Raw genomic sequence first — 24622 nt, 5'->3', positions numbered from 1 at the left:
TGAGGAATACTGTCTCAGCCCAGAAACATGGAGGAGGGCCTAGGCCCTTTGCCAAATGATGTGATAGACTTTGATGATCACCCAAGGAAGGCCTAACTATCCTTGGGGAGTGGGTAGGGGGTGGGTTGGGAGTCCGGTGTAGAACATGGGAAGACGAGCAGGAGACAGAATGGGGGGACTGATATATAAAATAAGATTTTTTTCTTAAAAAAGGATCCTAGATCCTGCTACCAAGAACAACAGAGAAAAGTGAAGGTTGTTTAAGCCTTAGAAAGTGAGTTCAAGCCTCAGAATCTACGGAGAAGGAATGAAAGAAGTCCCAGAATATGTCCTCTATTTATGTCATGGATATGCTTGTGCTCACACGTATTTTATCCAAATAATAATAATAATAATAATAATAATAATAATAATAATAATCGAGAAAATAATAAATTAATAGCAATTGTGTTTGTACATCATTTAGTATTAATAGCAGTTATTATCCTAACTGGTTTCCTTGAAGAAATACTAATCCATAGCATGAAGCGATGGAATTGCTGGACTACCACTTACAACACAACACACATCTAAAACTAACCTGAGGATTCTTCCATGAATCCAAAGATATTTTCTGATAAATTTCCCTTCCCTTCATATCTATTAATTTCCAGTCTTGCAATATATTTCCACAAATGGTATAGCCTAAATCAAATCTTACAATACATGAAAACTTTAGTCTCTTTCTCTCATTATCCAAATTTAGAAATATCAATGGTTGATGTATTTTTCTTACAAGAATATTTAAATAAATGCTAATCAGTGAATCTAACTTCTTTCTTTCATATCCAGCAGACATCCTACTTTCCCAATACTATTTATTGAATAGGCTGTCTTTTCTCTACTGTGTATATTTTGGTAACTTTGTCAAAGGCTAGATGACTGTAGTTATGTATACCAATTCTTGGGTCTTTGATTTTTTTCCACATTCTTCATGTCAATTTTTGGTCCAGTGCCGTATTTGTGTTACAATAGCTGTATAATGTAGCTTAGTATCTGGTAAGATAATCCATCCAATATTATTTCTTTTGTGCTATATTGCTTTGACTAAACTGGGTCTATTTTGGTTTAAAAACATTTTACTAATTTTTATTTTATTTGAAGAATGTTATGGGGCTTTTGATTGAGGTTGCATTGAATATGTGAATTCATTTTGGCAAGAGGATTATTAAGGGTCCTTCAATACTGATTAAGGAGAGTTGAATGTATTTCCACCTTCTGATCTCCCCTGTCTCAAGTTCATAATAGTTGCAATTTTATCTTGGGAATACACAGCGACCATCGAATTGAACTAAATACATGCTCAGTAGAATGGAATTAATGACTGATAATGTAAATATAGACAAAAAACTTATGGTGATGAGGACATGGATCTTAGAGGACAACCTACTATTGTCATTTTGCCTAAACTAATACAGTTTCATAGCTTCAAACTGCATTGTAAATACTTATTTTTATACCCAAATATAAGTGTAGCCCTTGCACCTCATTAAGAAATTTATTTCAAAGCATACACACACACACACACACACACACACACACACACACACACACACACACCATTACAGGAATCTTCAAACTACAAACAACAGCCAAGTGACTACGGTGTGTTCAAACAAAATTATATACCTACAAGAAAAGCCCTACACCTAATTGAAGAGGGGGATGAAGGCTGTAAAATCTGGATGATCATGACATTTGCTAAGATGTAGTATTTTCTATATATTATGGGGAAGATGTACCAAAGAAATATCAACAATAAGGTTGCTTAAACAATATCTGTCCATTCAGTTGATATGCCAGTGTACATGGAGTAAATCTTTCAAGGCTTCATTACTGGATGACAACTTACAGATAATTAATGGATGCTGGAAGATGGAAAATTATTTTCCCTCCATGGATGAGCCACCATATCAGTGTGTAGAGCTAATATAAATTAAGGGGCAAAATATTAAGCTGTATGAATTTATAATAAGTTGTCTTCAAAATAGAAAAAAGTTATCTTAAGACAGATGAAATTGTTGCAGTTGACATGTAATTTCGCTTGAAAATAAAACCAGTGCATCCACAAAATTACATTACACCAGAAAGATTAATAAAAATATTCTCATTGTATCTTGATAAGACTGTGTATGTAGTTCATTAATTCCAAGAAAGGAGGTATAGTTTTAATATCAAGATTTATTGCTGTGGGATACTTTAAATACTGATTTGATTTTATCTCAGCTTCATAGAACCTAAGATTAATTCTATAAAACAGCTAGTTTATAACATATAGTTAATGTTTATCAGTTGTATAATAAAAATGACATTAATTTCAGGAATGCTATCACCACTCAATATTAAACACATTTACTTCTATATGTTAAGTTAAATGTCTTCAATATAACTCTTCTAGTAACTCTTAAATATTACTTGATGATTATTTGAAATTGTGGAAGGGATATCCATCATTCTGAAAACCTATTTCTGAAACTTTACTCCTTATTTTTTAGTGCTTCCAAGAGAACAAAATAATACAAGAAGTGTACCACCAGTGGAGCTTAAAGAAATGACCATTCATTAGTTTTTCAAAACCTTTAAACATACTTTCTTATGGTTCTTGACAGCTGAGGGCAAAGAAGGTTCTTTTTCAATTTATGGCTGAGCCAATACCTGTAAAGATCCTCTGAGATTACTGTGAGCTTCAGCTAATGTCCATTGCCTTTATGCTACATCTGGGCATTGAAGACTGACGGCTTCCTGGTTACCTATCTGTTTCCTATACTCATCTACCTGAAGCATAAAATGAAGAGTGATGAGCTTTTGTGGTGAAATTAATATTTAGCACATTAAAAACTAATTTATTATAGATTAACGTGACCTTAACAATACCAGGCTTTCCTCCTTTTATTTTACTTTTGGAGTAAGAGAAAAAAATTCTAATGGGAAAAGCCCATTAGATTTTGATAGGTTATATGTTCGAAAGTTTCATATGTACATATATTACACATACCCTACTGTAATGCTTTGAAATCTTTGCATGATAGAGACTATATTTAAGTTGAGTGAGTAGTCTTATACTCTATTAACATAAAAGAACAAATAATATTACATATTAAATATATATTCAATATATAAAATTCAAACATAAGAATACAAATGTCATATTAAATAATACTAAGTGGGTTTGTAGATTTATTCCATTCATGGAAAGAAATTTAATTTTTCATGAAATAATGGTTTACAAATTAGATAAGTAACATAGTCAAAATTCATACGGATATACATATTTATACTAATATATGTTTTAGTGTGAATTCACAAATATTCTAGCATCCTTTGTATTAGAAACTATCTAAGCACTTGCTGAATATTCCTTGATTCATATTTGAGTTTACCCCACAACAAGTGCACAGGATAATCTTTTCTGAAAGGAAACTGGTACAATGGTACAAGACTCATGATTAATTTCACACAACTTTAAATCTTTAGTATTTTTGAGTCACATTAACAAAGGTGTAGTTTACTATGTGAAAGTCTACTTCTTAATACTTATATTTAAATAAAAATTAACTACAAAAGAAGTCTCATGATGTAATATAATTGGGTTCAAATGCTTGGAAAACAAATCTTGAGTCTTCTTTTGTAGACACTGTAAAACAGGCAAAATTTATATCTATATAGAGTAATGAATACATTCTTTAAAAGACTATACTTTAAAGCCGGGCGTTGGTGGCGCACGCCTTTAATCCAAGCACTCGGGAGGCAGAGGCAGGCGGATCTCTGTGAGTTCGAGGCCAGCCTGGTCTATAGAGTGAGTTCCAGGACAGCCTCCAAAACAATACAGAGAAACCCTGTCTTGAAAAACCAAAAAAAAAAAAAAAGACTATACTTTAAAAGATAGTCCCTATTTCTATGTTCTTTCAATTCCTATGTTATTCTTTTTCTTTTAATGACCTCACTTAGGTTTAGGATGGCAGTTCTTTTGGAAGTTGTGAGTTTAACAAGGGGAAGACAGAGCTGCGCTACTAAGAACACACAAATAAAGCCAAAACTTATTTACAGGGAAAACATCATATGATCAGAATTTATAAAATTCTGTAACCATGCCCACATCCCTAATGGACATAAAATTAGCAGCATTAACACCTTTATTTTAATGGTGTTACTCAAATGTTAAACAGTGAAAATACCATCTGTTGGCTGGGAAGTTTGACTTGTCAACAAAGTACCAGCTGTATAAGCTTGAGAAACTATGTTCAAGTCCTCAGAACGTCATATAAAAGCTAAATTTTTACAGCAACAGATTTCTGTAAACTTAATTCTATGCAGATGGACCAGTGAAATTGGAGCTCACAGGCCAAGTAGCCTAGCTAAATATATATGGTCTAGACTGAAATACTCTGTCTCAAAAAGTAAGGTAGAGAGTAATTGAGTAAGACACACAGCTGGACCTCTGGCTCCTCACATATGAATGTGAGCAGTCACATGCAAATATGTACTAATCCACGTGAAATAATATATGCACCACACAAAAAGAAAAGAAGCTTTTTTAAATTGATGACTTAGTGTAGTATTAGCCATTGTTTGTTTGGAGTGATTCCTAATTTCTGGATATTGTTAAATATGGAGGGTAATATTTCTATAAGAGAGCTGGAAATAAAGAATGATTCTCAGTATTACTACTGAACAGTGTACGTTTCTCTGTGACAAGCACTATATGCAAAATGTCATTCTGGGAAGATCCCTCAAATAAATTAGCATTAATGATATAGCTAGAAAGAATAAACAGTAAGAGCATTGCAAACAGAGTTAGAAGTGATTATCTCAAACACAAAGACAAGGCTTTGGGAAAATAAAGCTAATAGGAATTCCTAATATAATTATCATTAATTAGTTAAATATCGATGGAGTAGCAGTTGAGTTAACATATGTACTGTTAAAATATGGAGACTGGAGAGACAACTATGAGGTTAAGAGCTACTGGTGCTTTTAAAGAGGATCCAAGTGTATATAGTGTGAGTCCCCGTATAGCAGAACAAAAGCAGTTGTAACTCCTGTTCCAAGGAAAATATATCCACTTCTGACTTCTGTAGCCATCGTGCACACATAAGGTACACATATATATCCAGACAAAATGCTCACATACATAATATAAAAACAATAAAAATTCATCAAAATGTACATTCCTCAGTTCTGTCTAGATTGTAATGGAGCAGTAAGAATCAAATCATTGCACTTCTTTTAAACTCACTTGAATAATACAAGAAAATCTCTGCATTATTATTTTCATAGAATACTTTGGCAATATGATTTTATGAAAATACATCTTACATTCTGAGAGACTTGGACTTTACTTGATATCAGAAGCAATGAAAGCAATACAACTTAAGGTCACTTAGACATAACCTACTGTGTACTTAGTTTCTTTATCCTTGTTTTAGGATTAAAACATAACATCCAACTTCTTTTGCCTTGGAGTTCCTCTATAATCAACTTTAACAACCTAAGCCAGTGCAAAGCTATAATCTTAAATTGCATATCTCTTTCCATAATCTGACCAGTGAATAATGCATGTGCACCTGTATGTTCTAGTAATATATGCTGAAATAAGAAAATAGGGTGAAAGCAATTTTATAAAAATTAATAGCTATTGTAAATGTTGGGACCAGCATATGTATATGGCTTAATAGCTTTTTTGTGTATATTATCTGGTTCAATTTGAGTCAGTGACTTAAATTTTATAAATGCATTTGAACATTTCTAAAATATTCCCTCATTTCTTCCTCCTCAAGGTGCTTTATATGATGTTCAATAAAAGAGAGCGCAAACACGTTTGTTTTGGTCACACACAGAAAAACAGAAGGACAGAAAATACAGTCGATATCAGGTAGGCACCAGCTCAGAGTCATATGACAGATGGAATACAGGCCTAATGACACAACACAAAGATAGAGTTGTAGGGAAGTCAAACTTGGCTTGATCCTACTTCAAGGGAAAGAACTTTATTTTTCCTCTTTCCTATGAATTATTGCTAGATCTCGACTTTAACGTTGTTGCATTCAAACTAACAAATTAAGATAGTTAATTAATACATACTTATTCCATGAATATGATTCATAAAACACCCTCTGAAATACTTAGTGATATACATAAATGTAAATATATTTTTATAATAAACTCATTTTTAAGACACTGTCCTTCCTTCTTCCTCTTTCTATATAGAGTTTCTATATAGGGTTTCTTCTAAACATGTCTCCAACAGACTTGGGAATAAGCACAGGCAGTTTCCTCAGTGCTCTCTATTAGCCAGGCTGTGTCTGTACTGTTGCAAAGTTAAAGGTTGAAATAGTTAATACTAGTCTAATGTGAGCGTTAGGCAGCCACATATTGTTCTCATAGTCAATCTCCAAACTTCTGTCAGTAATTAGTATATGTTAACATCTGCCTCAATCTCCTTGATCTCTGTAATTGTCTGTTAGGCAGCTTTGTAAGATTATTGATTTTGCAAGCTTGGGTAAGACAAATAACCTTAGCCTCTCTCAATGACTTATATGAAGAAAACCATTTCGTAGGGTTAAGATAACATTACTGATATTAGAAACATTCACAGTTTATTTTGGCACCTAGAAAATGACACTTGTATGCTGTTAAATAAATAAACTTTGTTTATTAACTTGAAATCACCAGTGTTGAAGGTAGAATGCTACGCATAATCATTCCTTTAATAACTTTGTTGAATAAAGGTATCTGGAATTTGTTCAGAACACAACTGAGAATGCAATAAGCTGCCTGTAATCTAGGGAGCTGGTCGAGAGTAAGAAAATAGCTGCGACTGGAGTCTGGATAAGCTATAGTGATGAACTGAGCTGTAGAGCAATTGTACCAACACCGCCTGAGTGGGGTAGAGCAAAATTTGAGAAAAATATTTATTATCTCATAATTGTTTCACAAAGACCTTTAAAACACTCCCTGATAACAAAATTCTCAGAGTGTCCATATTGTTTCAGTCACTGTCACCCAAACAGCTCTTCCATATTTCATCATACAGATATTTTGTTATGTGGTGAAAATTATGAAGGCCATGAATATTGGATATCCACATCCTTATGCTAGAACCTAAGCAGGCTTCACTCTCAAGAATCATTAGCAGAATTCCACAGTGCTAATTCTCTTTAGATGAAGAAATGATCAAAGACTAGTTAATTTAGTCCAATTCCAGGCATGTCCTTTGAGAAATAGAAAACTTTAAAGAAAAAAAAAGAAAAACCAAGCAGACATGAATTGGAAGAAATAATGTTACCAAAAAAAAGCAGAGGTTTAAGGGATGCCATATAAACCAATCAGCCAAGGATGTCAGTGGCCTAAAAATTATAAGAAACCTTTTCAAGATTTTTATAGAGGGACTGTGGACTTGATAAATCTTTTATCTTTATTTAATGTACAAATTTTCATGCTTGACTTGTTTTAGGAAACCGATTAATGTGACAATTTATAGCAGTTACTGGAAAAGAATATTTTGTTCCTATGAAAATTGATGACTCCTATAATAGAAATGCATGACCATATGTCTATGGCTTTGGAATTGGGTGAGAGCTAATGGTAAGAAAGTTTTGAAGAACTGTGATAAAACAGTTTATAGATTGTTTCAAAGAGACTTAGTTCATTAAAAAATACTATAACAGTTTAAATACTTTTGAAAATATGAATATTAATTAGATTAGGAGGTTAAGGAGGAAATAAGAAGCATGCAATTTCAAACTGGAGGGAAGATAACCTTGTTTAACCAACAGATCCCAGTAATTTCACAGTGTCTTGTTGTAACAAACTTTAACTGAGGATATCTTCAGCACAGTACTAAAAGACAACCTGACTAATTATCCCATTTGTGCTTCTCAAAATAGATTTCATATAAAGAAATAAATTGAAGGAGTAACTGTAAACGAGGAGACAGAGAAGATGCAAAGTCGCCATTATACTCAAATGAGTACAATGTCACAAGCCAAGAAATGTTAAGGTCCACCTGAAGCTCAGAGATAATGGAGAAGTCTATGTCATCCATGAATGGATATTTCATAATTGCAGATTAAAATGCTTTTTGTTTTAAATTACCTTGATTGTGTGAGTTTGTCATGACAGCCACAGGAGCTAACAAATCCCAATAAAATCCTTTCTCGCTTAATCCTTTCTCACTTAATTCATTTCTCTGAAGGGACAGGTGAAATTAAAAACATATTTTTATTTGGGGATATGGATCAACTATTTTTCCTACAGATATATTATTTTGGCTGTGCTTCATAGGCAGTTTGTGAATCCAAATGTCATTTGAAATACCAAATCTATAAAAATTAGTCAAGGAAGCATTAGAAATCAGAAGAAATTTTAAGATACTGTGATAGGAACCTGTGGTGTCATAATTACACATTATAAATTAGGAAATGGTGGATAAACTGTGAATGTGACAAAGAATTATGATGGACACTGAGGGTTTTCATTTTGTTTCAGTCTAGTCATCCTCAGCTAACTCCATTCCTAGCTATAGCTTCATGCATCATTTCCTTTCTCATATTTTTCTCATCTACTACTTTTGGATTAATATCACAGAGGTTGGAATCAATGATGACACATTCCTTCTTTTGATCATGGTTTGTTTGTACATTTTATGAATTTGTTATGCTGGATTTTTATTGTATTTTTTAATCTTTCTAAATATATTTGAATCAAAAACATCTATAACACAACCAAGAGAATTATAACTGCATGATCAAAATTTTCCATTTGGTTATTGTTATTTTAGGATTTCTGTTGCCTAGATGGAAAAGGGGGCATAAGAGATACTGTGAGAGAAAAAATTCTTTGTAGGGTATTTAAGATATAGGAAATCTGATTGTGTCAAATTCTTCTAGCCACCATAATTTCAATACATCACATGTCCATAGTGGTTTTTGACATTTTGTTTGTTTTTTATTTTGTTTTGTTTGCATGTTTTTTTTGAAATCCTGCTTCTTTGTTCTCAGCCTTTTATTTACTCTAGATCAATGTTACATTAAAACATTCATGTTTTCTTCTGATCTTTTAGGGCTATAAATTTTTGTATGTCATAGAATGATATGTAGATCCACTACTCAATAGTCTCTCTTTTCTTCCTCAGCTGGACATTTGGGACTGACAGAGGATGGGATGTCCTCCTTCTCCCCTATGGTTATGTTAGAATCAAATTGTGATGTATGATTAATTAAATGAAAGCAAAATTTTGTGGTGGAATTTCTAGGCATTCTATGACAAAAAAATGACAGCAAAGCCCTTCATCTTTTCCCAATGCCTGGGGATTGGATACAAGGTCAACCTTAGAAATTGAGACTTTAGTAGTGAAATAAAAAATTAAATTATCCAAGTCCATAGGACTAATAGAGTCATGCCAATCCTTATTGCTTAGTCCCATGCTTACCAAACTTTAAGTGAGAATTGCTAGGCTATTTATCTGAATGTCTTTGTTGTTTATATTGAAACCTAATCTTAATTGATGCAGATTTTATCTTAAGTTTAACTCTCTTGATACAAGTTTAATAATAAATGCCTTTGGCTTAATGGATGTTGTCCAACAACAGATGGCAAGGACTCACATGGCAGACCTGATAATTTGACCCTGTAACATTGTAGCAAAGCATAGTAAAAATTTTATCTGTATTCCCTAATAGAGCATATCCTGTGCTGTTGAAGCTGAAAATTATGTTATGATATTATTATAAGTTAAATTTTGTTTTGTCCTACTTTATTTTATTACAAAATATAAGAACATTCTCTTGGTTATAGAATGGTAGATATTTCAGATCCTGTGTGAGCTTCAAATTCCAACATTTTAGAGTTCTATCAGGCTGAGGGTAAGTTTGTATATGTAAGGTGTCTTTCTGTCTCATGACACTGGCTTTCTATCATTGGGGAAGAAGAAAATAGCAGTAGGACTACAGCATCTGTTATGGAATTTAAATGTACTTTAAATCAGTTAATTATTAATAACTGTTTTATCTGGCATAACTGTGTACCTGTGAATATTTGTGTACATCTACTTACTTATTATGCCCATGAACATAATTTTGTTTAGTGATTTCTATTATCTTTTTATCTGTCTGTCTATCATCTAGCCAGGGAGCTAGTTAGTTACTTACCTACCAATCTATATACCTATATTTCATCATCTTAAAATGTAGGAGAATATCACAAATTCTTTACAATTTCACAGGTAATAGGTATGCATGCCCTCTAAAAATTAATACAAAAATCATGTATATGGGAAATATCTTAATGTTTGCTTGTGTTTTTCCCTTGTTAGGTCATATGTAAAAAATACTTAATGCTTAGCCTGCAAGTGCTCGATACAATAAGCCTCCATCCATTAAAGTATCATTTTAATGCTTCCAGTCCCAGAAAAGGACATCTGTTTCATTGCCAAGCTCACATGTGAACAAAGCACATAATGGAGCAAAACAAACCTTCCAGAAAGAAGGATCCAAAGGCCATAGAGGACAATGAAAAATATAATTCCTGCCAGAGAGCAAATCCAACCACAAACAGATGGTCTAACAGGAATTAACTACACTGCCAGTGAAAAGGAGCCCTCAATTCCTTCCTGTACTAATGCCTGCCTTGTATTTCCCATTCTTGCTTTTTTGAATGCATGTTTTCAATGTGTTACTCATTGCCTAAATACAATTGTGTTCCAAGTGTATTAGGAAAGCATAAACTGAATTTTAACTTGAAGAAATAAAATTAATTTCTACATTGAGGAGATTTTACATAAGAGTTATTTTAAAATGTGGTGTTGTACAAGAAAAGCCACAACTCATATAATTTTTTAATAAGCCTATTATACCAGAAGTTATTTTGATTGCTAAGTAGTTGAAGTTACTCATGTACAAATAACTAAATTTACTCTTTCTTGACCAGAGAGCAACTTTCTCATCATCAGCAACTTCGAATGTTTTCTACAGACCCTGTCTAGCAATCAGAAACCTCTGACGTCACTCTGAAATATTGCACACAGTGATATTTCTGCAGGCCCACACTTGCAATCCTTACATTTGGATGGCTGAGGCAAGAGAATTTGCATGAGTTCCACTGGAGCCTAAGATACAATATTAAAAGCTGTCTACTCCCCACCAAATATGCATGTTTAAAACTTGTAAAAAGGAACCAGTGTTAGATCACATAGAATCTTCTAACACAATTAAGAGTAAAATTGATTAAATACATTAAATATTGTAAGCACTCACTCTAAGAGGATTTAAGGTGTGGAAACTGAGTCTATTGTTGAATAGTTTAGGTATGTGATCTGCAATTCCAGGTCACCCTCTAGGATGACAGTAGTAGAGAAAAAAAACAGTCTTAAATTGAACATCAATTTCTATTCCTAATCATGATGACAATCTTGTGAAAGGGAAACCTTCAACATTTCCTAGGAAACATCAGGAGAAACACTGTCATCTTGAACAGACAAGAAAGCAAAATGATGGAAGAAAGATCCACAAGACTAGGAGAGACATAAGCTTACCAATAAGGGAGAAAAAGAGTACAAAGGAGCTGAACTGCAGAAAGAGGTAGTGAATGTATTTCCTATGGATCCTAAAGAAAGAGGCAAATCAGAAGCATTTGTGTTTCAAATAACGGACTAGAAAATGACTCCCTTCATTTGTAGGTTACACAGTCATGGAATGTTGTTAGGAAACTACAGAAAACTTACCTATGAGATATCCACTTAACTGCATTCAACCAGCATTTGAAAATATTAAATAATGTCTTTGTCATGGTTGTTTTTTTCTGAAAACAAAATTTTAAGTATATTATATTCTGACTATTGTTTTTGCTCCCGCAGATTCTCCCAGATCCTCTGCACCTTCCGTGCAATACTCATATCTGCATTCTTCCTTTCTCATTAGAACACAGAGACATCTTAAAAATTGAAATAACATAAAATATAAAGAACAAGCTGGAACAGGGCAGAGCAAACAAAAGCCAGAAAGAAGCCCTACTTACAAAGAAAAAAGTAATTGTTTCCAATGGCCTTAATTGTATGTTAATTTATAATGTTAAGTATAATGCAGTAAGATACAGTATTTGACTATTTTATATTATGTGGGAATGTGAAGTCCTTTTAGCAGACTATTTTATGATTGAATATTTTAAATGTGATATAAATTTGATGGTTCCCCCAAACACAAATTGCAAAATCAATTTCTGAGATCTATTTATGTAATATCCAATAGCAAACATTTGAAAACACTCGTGTGTGTGTGTGTGTCTGAGCATATATGAATGTTTCTGTCTGTGTGAGTATGTATGTGTGAGTGCCTGGGTGTAAGCATATTCATTTGTGTCTATGTCTCTTTATGTATGTATATAAATTCTTATTTTTAAGTTTGAGATTTGAAAATTTAAATGCCTCTTTATGAGTAGAGGAAACGCAGATCATCTGTGCCTACAAACAGATCTCTGCTTGCAGAGATTATAGATTGCATTAGAATTCTTAACTATAAAATCCCTGATTTTAATTTATATTACTTTTTGATATAACACAAAACCTGTTCAATTTTACATGTTACAAATCCCAGTGTTCATTTTAGTAATAACAGAAACCACCTAATGGCCTTATAATTTTTGACATAATTTATCTTCACCAGAACCATTCTGTGTTTTTATTTATTTTTAGTTTGTAAGGTAGAATACAGAGGAACTTCATCAAAGGAGAAATTACTGCACAGGTAACAGTCTTTCAGATTTGTTTAATTTAGACTTTTGAGTGAAACTTTCCAACCAGTAAAATGAACCTCATGCATCAAAGCAATGACTGACCTTTAACGTGACATACTGTAAGACATAATACTTGTAGGAATTAATGAATGAATAGGGAACACTTAGGAAGGAAGTGCATGATTAAGAAAACACCATCACATGGACCCCAGACTGATGACTGAGGGGCCAGCATGGGCCTGACCCAGACACCTTCCCACTGAACCTGGATGACAGAGAGGAGGCCTTGGCAATCTGTGGGACCTGGGAGAGTGGAGCAATATTTATTCCTGGCATACAGAAGGACACTGGAAACCCATTCCACGTGGAGGGATGCTCTCTCAACCTGGACACATGAGCAAGAACCTGGGCCCTTTCCAGGATGATGTGACAGACCCTGAAAATCCCAATGGAGGCCCTTGCCCTCCCTTGGGAACGGAGGTGGGGTGGAGTGGGGGTGATAGGTTGGAAGGATTTGGGAGTGGTGGAGGAACTGAAAGTGACATGCGTAAAAAGTTAAATAAAAAATATATGGGGAATAAAGAAAACATCATTTTTAATTAGATACAAACACCCAAGAATGCTTGTGGTTCTATGTGTGTCCTATGTCCTATTAGCAGCCAGTAGGGGTGTTATAAAATATTTAATGCGAATGTAAAAATTAACCAATAGAGACACTTCAATGTTAATCCTATTCAAATACATTATACTCTGTCAAAAATCACATGAGCATGTGCGCAAAAGTTAATGACTTTCTGAGTCTAGCCTATGACCTAACTAACTCTTACTTCCTTAGTAACTGGAGACTATTACACTGAAGAAATATGTTAACTATTCTTACAAAATGCTTACGACTCTTTATAATCAGTACATAAATTAATCCTTCCCAATATGATTAGTTGATATGTCATTATGATTTCTTGAAGTCTCGCATAAGATGTAGGGATGTATTGCAACATATATCATCATCTCTCTGAAATACATGGAGAACAGTTATGACAGGCTAAGTAGGTTTATACTATAAAGTTTTCAGTTTTAGTTCATTTTTAATAACAACTAACAACTATAAGTCATCCTTAATTATCGCAATTCATCAGTAAGGTGGATCATAATCTCATTTATAAATGACAAACTGAGTTTCATCGAAAGCACTCTCAATCAATTCATAAGATTAGTATATAAGGCAGGCTTCATACCATGCTGTAGCCAGCATTTAAAGAGTTCAGCACATCTTGGTAAATTTCATCATGTTTAACAATAAATAACCTTCACAAATCGTTGTAAGTCAGCACAGTGTATTATGGAAAGATTATTCTATGCCATTACATTTCAACATTATTTTCCCACTGAGGGTAATTTTAAAAAATACATAAGCTGTTAGTGTTCAAAGTCATATAATTTATTGACTCATATTATTGATGGGAGTGCTTGCTTTTTAACTTCTATACCTTCGCATAACATTTTTGTTGCTATATTTTCAAAATCCAGACAAGTCAACTTCAACCGATGCTATAGTTTATATAATAATAGCCCTTCTTTCTATGTCAGCTGCATCAAAAATGTTAGAAGATGTGGTGGTGAAAGCTTTAACAACTCCAGGGATCACACTCCTCATCACTACCTTATCTACTTGAGTGAAGACAGAGTTTTGAGTTATTAGTGAAAAAATAAATCAATGCTTCATTTAAAACAATCAATTTATGCAATAGACAAGAAGAAACAGTTTCATGTGTAAATATTTTATGGATTAAAACAACAATCATATCATTTAATTTAATTATTAAATTCATTTTACGTAATTGACAAAATACAGAATTTATAAGCTCTATAGAATGTTTCAATATATGTGTTTTGTGGCATAGTATTTCCAATCAGGTCACACATATTCCCTCTCTCAAACATTGGCTATTTTTTGTGTCAAAAGATTTTAAGATTCTTCCTTCAATCTATTTGAAATGTACAGTACATTGTTGTTGCTGACTATAAAGTCACAGTGGGGGAGTATATTTTTGTCTAATTTTTTTGCTATCATTTTCCCATGCTATACTCCCAGCTAAAAAACACAATTATTTTTAATTCAAATACCTTTCTTCAGGCTCAAGAGGAGAAAGACTTCACCACTGTGCAGTTTCCATCACCTCCTAAGAAAATATCAGTGCTCCCTAGTCCTTTCCTTCAAATCTTTATCATACATGAGAATCAGCTCATTTCCTCATTTTAATTCCAATGAGGATTGAAGACAAGTTGCTGTGTTTTAAATAAATATTGATCACGGGCTTGTGTATTACTGTCATGAAAACATGTCCAGACCTCACACTGGGTTGCCTTACCCTGCCTTAGTATGAGGGAGGAGGTTAGTCCTACCTGGATTTGGTATGCCATGCTTTGTTGACACCACAGGAGTAACGCTCCTTTCTTAAGAGAAACAGAGTACTGAATTGTGGCTGGGGAGGATGCAGAGGATAGGTGGAAGAGGGAATGGGAGGAGAGTAGGGAGGGAAAACGTGAACATGATGCAAAATAAACAAATATATCAAATGAATAGAAAAATTAATATAAAAAAGAAACAATGAAAGTATTTGTGCAGTCATCAGAAAAAAAAGAGAAAGAAAACAGGCCTAGAAAAGAGTTTGGATCTACATAATACCAACTAATTCAGTAATAATTGGTTTTGGTGAAAAAAATTTAATTCAATCCCAAAGTGAGTTCTTTTCACCACTTTTTAAAACATCTTTAAAGAACAAAATGTATTTAATACCTAGAAATCAATAAATACAATACTGAATCATTACAGCAATTTATAATCGTTTATCCTTGAATCTAGGTTAGTATTTGACATCAGAGAAAGACAAATTGTCTGGACTACAGGAAGCTAAGAATGAATTTACAGTGTCTCTAAATGTTCTAGTTGCTTCAAGTGAAGTAAACTATGATTACTAATTTTGTGGGTAAACACCAGACCTTATTGTAGTTAGTGTATGCACATAGATGGTAGTAGGAATGAACTAAACTTCAACTGTAGGGCATCATTTGTGCTTGGGAATGACCCTCATCATGTTGCAGTTAGAAATATAGCCACTCACCTCTTCCAATAAACTAATGTCAAAAAACATAGGAAATAGAATATTCAGGTAAAGTCACCAGAGTCAACATATATGATTTGCTTTGATATTTTTGTGCCCAGATTCTGAACCCCAAAATCAGCAAGAGACTCATTCTGATGCAAAAGCAGAATCTTTTGTTGTTGTCAAATGAGCTAACTGCATTAACTCTCAAATCCTTCATTTATTCAGCACTGCTGATGGTAGGAAAAGGACCCAGAGAAACCGCAAGGTAGGGAACTTTTTTGGGCAGCCTAAGGAAGGGTGTCTAGGGGTTTGTGACAGTTTCAGGATTAGTGCACTTCTGGGCTTGGACGACCAAACCTGTGTTGATTGGTCACTGGTTGTTATGGCCTAACGGCCCTCCCAGGGTGATTGTTATGCTCTACAATTCACTGTTGTTCCACTTATGCCCTAATGTATGCAGAGAGCCATAAAGCACATCCATAGTCCTGCCAGCTAACTTCTAACTGGTTCCTTGCCACCAGGAAGGTACCTGATCTCCTAGTGATTAGGCCAGGTCCAGCAAGGTCAGACATGTGCTGAGTCAGAGGACTACAAGTGTTTTCTGCAGCCTGTCATGGCTACTAAAGCAGGGGTCTGGTCACTTCAAAATGTGCTAACTCAATAATATCATAGTCATATTTCATAACAGAAGAATTATTTCCTCCTCCTGCATCTGGATCCTCATGGACTGTCTTGCCTTCTCCAACATTTTATTCCTACTTCATCCTGTCTCTCAACTGTTTCCTCCTTTGCTTACTTTGTCCTCCCTGTCATCTTTATATAGCTTTCACAATCCCCATGTCATTAGTCATTTTCTTTGTAGTCATTCCTATTTGATTAAAATATGTTTGAGCCTAGTCATAATGACTTAAAATTAACAGTTTCAAAAATAATTCATTTTTTACCAACCTAATATATGAAGAAGATATCATTATATATATGAGAGTTATGTCAAATTCAATATGTCATATCAAGATTGTTTATAGAAAACCTATCTGATAAAAGTAAATCTAGTATTGTGGAGAGAGAAAGAGATAGAGACAGATAGGCTGGGCAAAGACTAGTTTTAAAATATACTTTAAAGAGAATGACTGACTCTTGTATTCTGGTACTGGCTAAAAACATTAAAAAATAAAGTTATAGGTGAGGAGAAATGTGCCCACATTGCAATTATAGCAAGCAGGAAACTAGCTGAATTGTTAGTTGGTCTTTAGTTTGAGGAAGTCCATTTTTTCTTCTAGCATCTGTACATAACAGTCTAATGCCATTATTTATTTAGTTGAGAGAATAGCTTCCTTTATGAACATGTGGATATAGATAATTACTTCAAATCAATATCATGCATATCAAGATTACAATTTATACTAAACCAATTTTATACCATTTTCTTTCATATAACTCAAGAGCCAAACAAATTCTCTCCAATCCTCATGTAAAACATCTTTATTATAATTTCTAAAGCTACTGATTTATTTCTAAGAACCGTAACATCAATCAATACTAAACCTTCTTCTTGAAAACCTGCTAAAATTCTCTTTTGAAAGAGTTTTATCTAATATTAATTTTATTCATCTTTCTATGATGCCAGTTTTCTTACCATTTCTATATCCATCTCTCCTAACAACATCATTCTCTCACATCCATTGCAGCATATCCCTACTTGATATTGTTTTCTGTCTCCATGGATTTTTCATAGATTCAACATGAGTTTAGTGGACCAATGTAATGAGGCATTATCTAAAAATTGTGAGGATTCAGGCATTATGCTGGTCTGCCCATGTCACCTGACAGAATGCACTCAGACAGGACCCTGCTTAGCACACAGGGGCAAAGGACCCCTTTAAAAGAAAGACCCAAAGCATGGGACTGATCCAGACCCCCTGAGTGTGAGAATCAGCAAGGAGGCCTGGGCAACCTATGCAACCCTGGGCAGTAGATCATTATTTATCCCTGGCATACAAATGGACTTCGTGTGTCTATTGAAAGACCCTGACCCAGTTTAAACAGGCAGCTGAGGCTCATGGAAAATTCCGTTCCCCCACAGCTGCATAGTCATTGCCTATCAGAAGGGAGCTCAGCCCAAGGACACAGGCTGCCGGGTGTCTGCGGGCGGCCGGATGGCCAGCTCAGCAAGGTTAAACAAACACAGAGATATCTGCGGGTGACCAGACGGCCAGCTCAGCAGGATTGAGCAAACACAGAGACTAATTGTTCCTCAGATAGGGCCAAGGCCAAGACTTGAGTTCCAAGAAAAACCTCAATTGCCCGCGCTCTGAGCCCTAGCCTCATTTAAATTGCCCAATCAGGGTCCTGTTACTAGGCTTCTCGCTTCTGTACCGTGCTTTTTGCTATAAAAGAACCCCTGAGTCCTCAGCTCGGGGCGCTCAGTTCCCCAAGACTGAGACGCCCGGGTACCCGTGTGTTATCAATAAAGCCTCTTGCTGTTGCATCCAAGCTCGTGGTCTTGCTGTTCCTTGGGTTCGGGTCTCCCTTCCGTGAAAGTATCCCTTTTGGGGTCTTTCATTTGGTGCATTGGCCGGGAACTTTGACTTTGAGACCCCCGCCCAGGGACCACCGACCCACTTCTGGGAGGTAAGAATTGTCCGGACTCAATTTCTGTTGTCTGCTGTCTGTCTTTGCCTGTTAATTTCTCGCGCCTGCGTCTGTAGTATACAGCTGTATGCATCTGTATCTGGCGGCACCGAGGAGGAACTGACGAGTTCGTACTCCCGACCGCAGCTCCAGGAGACGTCCTGGTAGCGTCTGGAGTCCTTAAGGACTCATCTGGGTTAGGGGTAGATGTCTAGGAATCTGCCCCGTCTGTTTGGGGAAGTCCCGCTGACTGAGGGATTTTCCATCGTTGTAGGGGACGAGGACGGGAGCACGAGGCGCCCGTCCCCGAGCCCATCTGAATTTTTGCTTTTGACTTTACGTCAAAGCCGCGCAGCGAAAATCTGTTTGTTTTTATTTCTTATCTGTTCGTCCGTCTTAGTGTCGTTAGTCATCGCTTTTGAGGAAATGGGCCAGACAGTTACCACTCCGCTCATTCTGACCCTTTCACATTGGCAACAGGTTCAGGAGTACGCTCATAACCAGTCTGTCGATGTGCACAAGAAGCAATGGATCACCTTTTGCTCTTCTGAATGGCCAACTTTTAATGTTGGCTGGCCACGAGACGGCACCTTTAACCCTCAAATTATCTTCCAGGTGAAAGAGAAAGTCATGGATCCTGGGCCCCACGGCCATCCGGACCAAGTACCCTACATAGTCACCTGGGAAGCGTTAGTTTATAACCCTCCTACCTGGGTGCGCCCCTTTGTGCACCCAGGAGGTCCCTCCTCCTCCTCTTCCCTAACCCCCGCCAATTCCAACCCATCCGCGCCCCCCCCTTCTGCCCCCTTTGACCCCCTCCCCGCATCCTCAGTCCTCCCATTCTGGCCTTTACCCCACCGTTACTAAGCAGAAAGAGAAAAGAGGAGACCCCAAGGTCCTCCCCCCGAAAGACGGTCTCCTGTTGGATCTTCTGACGGAGGAACCCCCACCGTACCAGGCTCCTCCGGCAGGTCAACCGGCAGCGGCAGCAGCCGAGGCCCAACCTTTGCCTCCTACCGACCCGGAGCCCTCACCTATGGCCTCTAGACTGCGAGGCCGCAGGGAGCAGCCGGCTCCGGATTCCACCGCCCTGCCCCTCCGGACGGGCCACAATGGCCAATTACAATACTGGCCGTTTTCTGCCTCTGATCTTTATAACTGGAAAAATAATAACCCCTCCTTTTCAGCAGACCCCATGAGACTGACTGATCTATTAGAGTCGGTTCTCACTACCCATCAGCCCACCTGGGACGATTGCCAACAGCTTTTGCAGGTCCTCCTAACTTCGGAGGAAAAACAGCGGGTCCTTCTTGAAGCCCGGAAGAATGTTCCTGTGGCAAATGGACAACCTATGCAGCTTCCAAATGAAATTGATGCTGCTTTCCCCCCTTGACCGCCTAGACTGGGACTTCACCACTGAGGCAGGTAGGACCCATCTACGTCTTTATCGCCAGTTGCTTGTAGCGGGTCTCCAAGGGGCGGGTAGGCGCCCTACAAATTTGGCCCAGGTAAGACAGATAGTTCAGAAGGCAGAGGAATCGCCAGCTGCATTTTTAGAAAGACTTAAGGAAGCTTACAGAATGTATACCCCATATGACCCTGAGGACCCCGGGCAAGCTACCGGCCTGACCATGTCCTTCATCTGGCAGTCGGCCGCCGACATCAGAAACAAATTACAGCGGCTAGAAAATTTACAGGGTTGTACTCTACCAGATGTATTAAGAGAGGCGGAGCGCATCTTTAACAAGAGAGAAACCCAGGAAGAGAGGGAAGAGAGATGGAGAAAAGAGGATCAAGAAAGGGTACAACGTCAGAGACAGGAAACTGAAGAGAGGGAAGAGAGATGGAGAAAAGAGGATCGAGAAAGGGCAGAATGTCAGAGACAGGAAACTGAAGAGAGGGAGATAGCGAGGGACAAGAAGCATAATAGAGAAATGACTAAACTGTTGGCCACAGTAGTCGCAGAGCAGAGACAGGATAGGCAGAGAGAGGGACAAAGGGGGCCTCGCCTAGAAAGAGACCAATGTGCATACTGCAAGGAGAAAGGACATTGGGCGAGGGAGTGCCCCAAGAAACAAAGAAGGACATTTCAAAGACCCAAACCCCGTTCTCAGACCTCCGACCTCCTGAGCCTCAAAGATTAGGGAGGTCAGGGCCAGGAGCCCCCCCCAGCCCCGGATAACCATACCAGTAGGGGGGCGTCCGGTCACCTTCCTGGTCGACACGGGGGCCCAACACTCTGTTCTAAATCGGTCACCCGGCCCCCTGAGCTGCCGAACTGCCTGGGTACAAGGGGCTACCGGCGGGAAACAATATCGATGGACCACGGACCGCCAGCTCCACCTAGCGACCAGTAAGGTGATGCACTCCTTTTTACATGTTCCTGACTGTCCATACCCCCTCCTGGGTCGAGACCTCCTAACGAAGTTAAAGGCTCAAGTACATTTCGAGAAAGCCAACATAAGAGTCACGGGGCCGAAAGGGGCCCCACTCACGGTGCTGACCATAGCCTTAGAGGAAGAATATAGAATACATGAGCCCAAGGATGACTCTTTTAAGGTCAAAGACCGCTGGCTGACCGACTTTCCCCAGTCCTGGGCAGAGACTGGAGGAATGGGACTAGCCCTCCAACAGGCTCCCATCTTAGTCCATTTAAAGGCATCTGCTCTCCCGGCCTCAATTAAGCAATATCCCATGTCCCGGGAGGCCCGCGATGGGATCAAACCTCACATTAGGAGGCTACTGGAGCAGGGCATTCTAGCCCCCTGCCGGTCCCCCTGGAACACTCCCCTGTTGCCAGTCAAGAAGCCCGGAACCAGTGACTATAGGCCTGTCCAGGACCTCCGGAAAGTCAATAAGCAGGTTGAGGACATACACCCCACGGTCCCCAATCCCTATAACCTCCTGAGTGGACTGCCACCTGACTATGTTTGGTACTCAGTCCTGGATTTAAAGGATGCCTTCTTCTGCCTACGATTACACAAAGACAGTCAGCCACTGTTTGCCTTTGAATGGCAGGATGCAGACCTGGGAATCTCGGGACAACTTACATGGACTAGGTTGCTCCAAGGGTTCAAAAATAGCCCCACCCTCTTTGATGAGGCCTTACATCAGGACTTGGCCGGATTTAGAGTCCACCACCCTGAGGTCATCCTCTTACAATATGTGGATGACATCCTGATAGCCACCAAAACAGAGGAGGAATGCCTTAGGGGGACTGAAGCTCTCTTAAAGACTTTAGGAGACTTGGGGTATAGGGCCTCTGCCAAGAAGGCCCAAATCTGCCGGACCCAGGTCACCTACTTGGGGTACAGAATCCAGGATGGAAAATGTTGGCTAACAGAAGCCCGCAAACAGGCCATCCTTGACATCCCTCCTCCCAAGACCCCCCGAAAACTGCGGGAATTCTTGGGAACAGCAGGGTTCACGGAAATGGCAGCACCCCTATACCCCCTCACCAAGATGGGGGCTGCCTTTGACTGGGGGGAGAGCCAGGAGAAAGCCTTCATGGACATCAAAAAGGCTCTGCTCAGCTCCCCAGCTCTGGGGTTACCTGATCTGACTAAACCCTTTGACCTATTCGTGGCTGAGCAAGAGGGTTATGAGAAAGGGGTCCTAACCCAAAAACTTGGACCCTGGAGACGACCGGTCGCCTACCTATCTAAGAAATTAGACCCCGTAGCGTCAGGATGGCCCCCATGTCTCCGCATGATCGCCGCCACCACAGTTCTCATAAAGGATTGTCACAAATTGACTTTGGGGCAGCCTTTGACTATCTATGTCCCCCATGCTATGGAGGCGGTCATCAGGCAGCCACCGGGCCGCTGGCTCACCAATGCCAGGATGACCCATTACCAGACTCTGTTGCTGGACAAGGACGGAATTCACTTCGGGGCTCCGGTGACCCTAAACCCCGCCTCGCTACTTCCCCTTCCTGGGGAAGCAGAGACTCATGACCTCACGGATCAACCCCTTCAACCCCGACCATGTCTGGTTCACGGACGGAAGCAGCTTTGTACATCAAGGGGAGCAGAAAGCCGGCGCTGCGGTGACGACTGAGTCGGAAATAATTTGGGCCGAGGCCCTTACGCCGGGAACATCGGCCCAACGAGCAGAGCTGATTGCCTTAACACAGGCCCTGAGACTGGCAGAAGGTAAGAAACTCACTGTCTACACAGACAGCCGCTACGCCTTCGCCACAGCTCACATCCATGGTGAAATTTATAGGCGAAGGGGGCTATTGACCTCAGAGGGCAGAGACATTAAAAACAAAAAGGAAATCCTGGCCCTCTTGGGAGCTCTGCACCTGCCAACCGCCCTCAGTATCATACATTGCCCAGGGCACCAGAAAGGCGACAGCCCAGTCGCCCGGGGAAATCGGAGGGCAGACCTGGCCGCCCGGGAGGCTGCCCTGGCCATGGAAAACAGCAGTCACCTCCTTCAGGCAGCTGTAGTCCCTGTAACAAATGAGGCTTCCGAGAAGACCTCTCCGTCATGGGACTATGAGATAGGAGACATCAAGGCCATGAAAAGACTGGGGGTGACCCGAGTACATGATGGTCTCTGGACCTATCAAGGAAAAACTGTCCTTCCCCGCCTAATGACTAGATATCTGATTAACAGCCTACACAAACTCACTCATTTGAGCTCCAGGAAAATGCGAGAACTATTAGCCCGGGAAGAAAATACCCGCCACCTGTTGGGAATGGAAGAATTACTAAAACAAGTAACTGAGCGATGTGATGCCTGCGCCCGCGTAAATGCGACCAGGCTAAAGCTACCCATGGGGACTCGAGCTCGGGGGCACTGGCCTGGGGTGCATTGGGAAATAGATTTCACAGAAATCAAACCAGGAAAATATGGATACAAGTACCTCCTGGTTTTTGTTGACACCTTTTTGGGATGGACTGAAGCTTACCCTACTAAGCATGAGACGGCAAAGGTGGTCACCAAGAAACTTCTTGAAGAAATCTTCCCCCGTTACGGAATGCCACAGGTATTGGGGACAGACAACGGGCCTACCTTAAGTCAGTCTGTGGCCACCTTGTTGGGGATTGATTGGAAATTACATTGTGCTTACCGACCCCAAAGCTCAGGACAGGTAGAGCGAATGAATAGAACCATTAAGGAGACTCTAACTAAATTATCGCTTGCAGCTGGCACTAAAGACTGGGTCCTCTTGCTCCCCCTTGCCCTCTATCGTGCCCGGAATACACCGGGCCCCCATGGCCTCACCCCTTTTGAAATTTTATATGGAACCACCATTCCCTTTGTTCAGTTCTTTGACCAAGATATTTCTGACCATGCCAATTCCCCCTCTCTTCAAGCTCACCTGCAGGCACTCCAGCTGGTCCAGCAGGAAGTCTGGAAGCCCCTGGCCCAAGCCTACCGAGACCAGAGGAGACACCCTATCGTCCCCCACTCCTATCACGTGGGAGACAGTGTTTGGGTCCGACGCCACCAGGCTAAGAACCTTGAACCCCGCTGGAAGAGACCATACACGGTCCTGTTGACCACCCCTACTGCTCTCAAGGTGGACGGGATTGCTGCTTGGATACACGCCTCGCATGTAAAAGCTGCCTCCCCTGAGGATCCGGACCCAGGATGGAAGGCTCAGCACACTCAAAATCCTCTAAAGATAAGACTTACCCGTTCCTCTCCCTCCTGCTAATAGCCCTCCTCATAAAATCAAACACTGGTTTGGCCTCCAATCCCCATACCGTTTATAAATTAACCTGGGAGGTTCTCTCCCAAACGGGGGAGGTCATTTATGCACTTGGGACATGGTGGCCCACTCTGTGGCCTGAATTTTGTGATTTAGTAGCAGGATTGGACACTTGGGACATTCCCCATTGCCACCCGAAGGCATGCGCCAGTGGTTCCCACTTTTACAGACGTCGACGTGCACTCATGGACTCCAGAGAAACCACCCCCGGGTGTGTTGATCAACGAGCCAGAGAGCAGCTAAGTTCAAAGGACTTCTATGTCTGCCCCCGAGATGGGCGTGCCTGGCAACAGGCCCAGAAATGTGGGGGATACGACTACTTTTTCTGTGCATCTTGGGGGTGCGAGACCACAGGGGATGCATATTGGAGGCCATCCTCATCCTGGGATAAAAT

General features: G+C 39.2%; 2 protein-coding genes across 3 annotated transcripts in view; one reads left to right on the top strand and one right to left on the bottom strand.

Annotated features, from left to right (window-relative positions):
* The window catches only part of Cdh12 (cadherin 12), a 937606-nt gene that overhangs the window by 533408 nt on the left and 379576 nt on the right, over positions 1–24622 (bottom strand). The window lies entirely within an intron of this gene.
* On the top strand, positions 23087–24059 carry LOC121144273 (protein NYNRIN-like). The gene is made up of 2 exons (XM_040757656.1): positions 23087–23499; positions 23831–24059. Exons 1-2 carry the CDS (start codon positions 23104–23106, stop codon positions 24014–24016), a joined length of 582 nt encoding a protein of 193 aa, XP_040613590.1. The 5' UTR covers positions 23087–23103; the 3' UTR covers positions 24017–24059.

The sequence above is a fragment of the Mesocricetus auratus genome, unplaced genomic scaffold (assembly GCF_017639785.1).
Source record: "Mesocricetus auratus isolate SY011 unplaced genomic scaffold, BCM_Maur_2.0 Super-Scaffold_100015, whole genome shotgun sequence".
NCBI classification, from domain to species: domain Eukaryota; kingdom Metazoa; phylum Chordata; class Mammalia; order Rodentia; family Cricetidae; genus Mesocricetus; species Mesocricetus auratus.
The sequence above is the reverse complement of the archived record's forward strand: the minus strand, read 5'-3'. Positions and strand labels throughout refer to the sequence as shown.